Source organism: Gastrolobium bilobum, unplaced genomic scaffold (genome assembly GCF_033153095.1).
Source record: "Gastrolobium bilobum isolate Gb01-03AN ecotype WA unplaced genomic scaffold, APGP_CSIRO_Gbil_v1 utg46684, whole genome shotgun sequence".
NCBI lineage: Eukaryota > Viridiplantae > Streptophyta > Magnoliopsida > Fabales > Fabaceae > Gastrolobium > Gastrolobium bilobum.
The window spans coordinates 22,331-26,244 of NW_026896904.1; the positions used below are offsets into that span (position 1 = coordinate 22,331).

The 3,914-nt window shown below is 40.2% G+C and overlaps 1 protein-coding gene across 1 annotated transcript; it reads right to left on the minus strand.

The window, feature by feature from the left end:
- Positions 1 to 3,138: 3,138 nt before the first annotated feature.
- Positions 3,139 to 3,724, minus strand: LOC133302761 (uncharacterized mitochondrial protein AtMg00810-like). Its single transcript, XM_061502580.1, has 2 exons — positions 3,630 to 3,724; positions 3,139 to 3,538 (listed from the first exon to the last, which is right to left on the minus strand). The coding sequence occupies exons 1-2, from the start codon at positions 3,722 to 3,724 to the stop codon at positions 3,139 to 3,141; spliced, it is 495 nt and encodes a 164-aa protein (XP_061358564.1).
- Positions 3,725 to 3,914: the final 190 nt, after the last annotated feature.

Below are 3,914 nucleotides of genomic sequence, written 5' to 3' on the forward strand. Positions count from 1 at the left end.
AATATACTTTCTGATTCTTTCTAGCAAATCTTCCTTTGTAGCCAGAGCCTTTTTGGCTAACGAGTTGGCAATTCCTCCGGGTTGTAATCCAGTAGTGAACAACAACAGGTACGTTTGATTTTCTAAACCCTTAACTTGTCTTGCTTCTGCCTGAAAACGTTCATAATAATCTCGCAACTTTTCTCCGGACTTTTGTCTTACTCCGCACAAATTTTGCGTTGTTTTAGGCTGGCGTCCGCAATCACGAACTGTTGTGTTAAGTCCACCCAACTTTCTATGGAGTTATCTGGTAAAGCCGTAAACCACTCCAAAGCCTGTTTTCTCAAAAACACAGGAAATGTTCGACACAACAATGAATCTGATTCGCCACACAAGGACATTGATGCCCGGAACACGGTCACGAACTCCTTTGGGTCTGAACTTCCATCATACGCCTTCATGTCACTTGGTTGCTTAAACCAAACCGGGATTGGTTCTGCTCTAAGCCTCCCCGACAAAGGAGTTCCTGATGGTCCCTGATTAATGGGGGGCGCCAGAATCCCTTGTTGAGCTCCTCCGAGTTGTCCATTCCAAACGGGTACATCCTGCTCCCTATTGGCCATTTGTCTATTGCCATAATGAGGACCCCAGCCTTCTGCCTTCCCTGGTCCGTAATGCTGATAATCCCAATTTGCTTGTCGCCTTCCATCTCCTTGACTTTGATCTCTACCCCAGTAATGGTACTCGGTATCGTCTCGTGGAACTTCACCTCTGCGATTGCTATAATTTCTTCCTCCTTCCGGCCTCCACCTTTGATAAGTTTCTTTATATCGACCTCTGTTTACCTCTCGTTCATCTCGCCGAGTATAACCTTGACGGGCTCCTAAATACTGTTCTTCCTCCCATGTCACCTCTTCTTCCACCTGTTCATCTTCACTATTTTGATATTTCCTAGCCCGGCCTGTTCTCCGGGCATAATCCTCAAGTATCCTTTCTCCTATCCGCGGATTTGCTCCTCGTCCTCCGCCTTGATAGCCTCCCCTTTCTGGAGAACCCCTTGACTCTTGACAAAGTTGTCATCTCCTCCCTTCATTCCTTCTATTTCCCCCCACTGTTGGAGGTGATAAAGGAATATAGTTAGGAAGAGGAGACAAAGAATCTCGTCCTCTGTTGGGTGATTGCTGCTCATTCTCTACAAGATGCCTTTCCTCTGCTCCACGTCTCCTTTGCCCTCCTTCTAGATGTTGCCTATTCCTGATATCCTCCACTAACTGAATCAAAACTTCTCCAATGGTGTCTAGAGACCGATTCCTTCCACTGGATCGGAAAGAATCTTCCTCTCCTAGGTATCCTCCGTCGTCTTCCGCTCCCACATCATGGTAATTGCTTGCCATGACTCAACAATATGCATAGGAATCTTTTTACCTTTTACCACAGACAGCGCCAAATGTTCTGTATGAACATTAGTATGATTATTGTCTATCCCCTCTGTTAGTTATGGTCTTTGGTATATATAACCCTTCCATATGTGGTTATTGTGAACGTGGGTAGTTATAGAAACCCATCATGTAATCGTGGTAGGGCCCACTTTGGGTTATAGTATTTTGGCCGACTTCCCTTCCGGGTAAAACCCCATCCGGGTTCTATCAACTCTTCTCCTTGACTATTATTGATACCCGGATGTATAAACCCGGAACAATTGTCGTTTAAGGTTTTAGACAAGGGTTGTGAAAATAATTGAATATATTTAATTTTAGGGAAATATAATTTTTCTAAGTTCGGGATAAAGATGTTGATGTTGATAATTATATTTGACTAAATTACCCTTTCACATAATTAATGTGTTTTAATTCCACTTACTCGAGATACAAAAAAAGAGGTAAGGATAAGATTGAAAAAAAATTAATGCCTTTTTTGTTTTCTAAAGTGACAGACAATTTGAAATGCAGGAAGTATATTGGATGCTTAATGGGGTTAGGGTAGTTAACATTAAGAACTTAATCTGTTACTTGTTTTTCATTGGTGTACTTAATTTTTCCACTTAGTTGAAACTGAATAATACAGTTTTTGTGCTTGTTTTATGTTATTGATCATTTCATCAACCAAATAATGTTGTACTTAATCTAATTACTATCATTATTGTTTTTCCTAATCCCACGTTACTTTGCAGAGGCTTTTGAGCAGAAGTATGATCCTAGTGTGTCTGCAGAAGCTAATGAAGGAGATGGATTTAGAGATTTAGTGCGGCATACCATGTTTGAAAAAGGTCAAAGTAAATGCATATGGGGTGAGCTCTACAAAGTGATAGATTCTTCTGATGTTGTTGTCCAGGTAGTGTCTCATCTTTTTGCTGAGATTTTGTTTAATTTTTCACATATGTCTATGTTGACTGATACTAACATGATGTGCATGTGTGTGTTTCCATTAGATATTATGATTTTGTATCTTAAGGTGAAAAAATGTGCATTATGGTGGGCATTTCTGCTTCAAATTTGCATGTTATCTATCTTGCTCTGTCAATTTAAACATTATTTTGATTTTTAATAAAGTTTGTCTTTGTCATGGGTAAAGTATAAAAGCTTGGTAGCTATAACGTATTCCACTTTTTTAAGCTGAGCTTGTCTTTGAGATCTGCAAATCCGGAAGTAGAAAGAGGCTTAGTGAAGGTGTCAGCAACCTGTAGGGAAGATGGAACATGCTGCACAATGAGGGACTTAGCCAGAACTTTTTCCCTGACAAAGAAGACATCTGGCTCCATATGTTTTGTTCGAGTGCAAAACTGGATTATGAGCAAGAGCAATTGTGCTCTGATTATCACATTAGATGACATGGACTTAAACTGGAATTTGGAGCTCTTGCAAAAGAGATTGCAACCACAAAATTTCAGCTGCAACATGGGCTAAGCTTCGATACTCAGTTTCAGCACTTGAATGTGCCACTAGGGATTGCTTCTTAGCCCACCAAGAGATGAGATTGGAGCCTAAGAACACACAAGCTCCAGAGGTTGATCTTCTATCATCCGGATCTGAATCCCAATCAGCATCACAAAAGGCCACAAGTGAGAGAGGGTGTTGTGATGAAGGTGGATGAAATACCAGACCATAGGATAAAGTGACATTGAGATACCTCAAAATGCGTTTAACAATTTTCCAATGTTCCTCAAGTGGCAAATTGACAGACTTTATTCACACTAAAGGAAATTTCAGGTCTTGTTAATGTAGCATATTGCAGTGCTCCAACAATGGACCTGTAAAGCGAGGGATCAGGTACATAGTTAGAGCCAAATTTGCTTAGCTTGCATCCACTAGGCATAGGAGTGGAAATTCCTTTAGCTTCTGCCATTCCAGCTTTGTAAAGAAGATCTCTAATATATTTTGATTGAGATAACAGTATCCTTCCATTGGAGAGATGTTTAACTTCGATCCTAAGAAAGTAGTCCAGATTTCCAAGCTGTTTTAAGGCAAATTTAGAATGCAATTGATCAATTAGAAGTTGTATTAAGTCAGAATTGTTTCTTGTGATGATAATATCATCCACATAAACTAGAATATAGGTGCAGCTGCCATTAGAGCGAAGAATAAAGAGAGAGGGGTCACATTTGCGAGAAATGAAACCAAGATGATGAAAGAGTATCTCCAAAATTTTCCAACCAGGCCTTAGGAGCCTGTTTTAATCCATAAAGAGCCTTGGTGAGCCTGCATACTAGGGTCTTGTCAGTGACTTCAAAACCTGGAGGTTGAGACATATATACTTCTTCCAAGAGATCTCCATTGAGGAAAGCATTATTAACATCAAGTTGTTTTAAAGGCCATCCATGAAACAAAGCCAAGGTGAAGATAGTGCGAATAGTAATAGGCTTTACTACTGGGGAAAATGTTTCATTATGGATGAGGGAGTAAAACTGGTGTTAGGAGATTTATCAGCAGTAGCAGAAG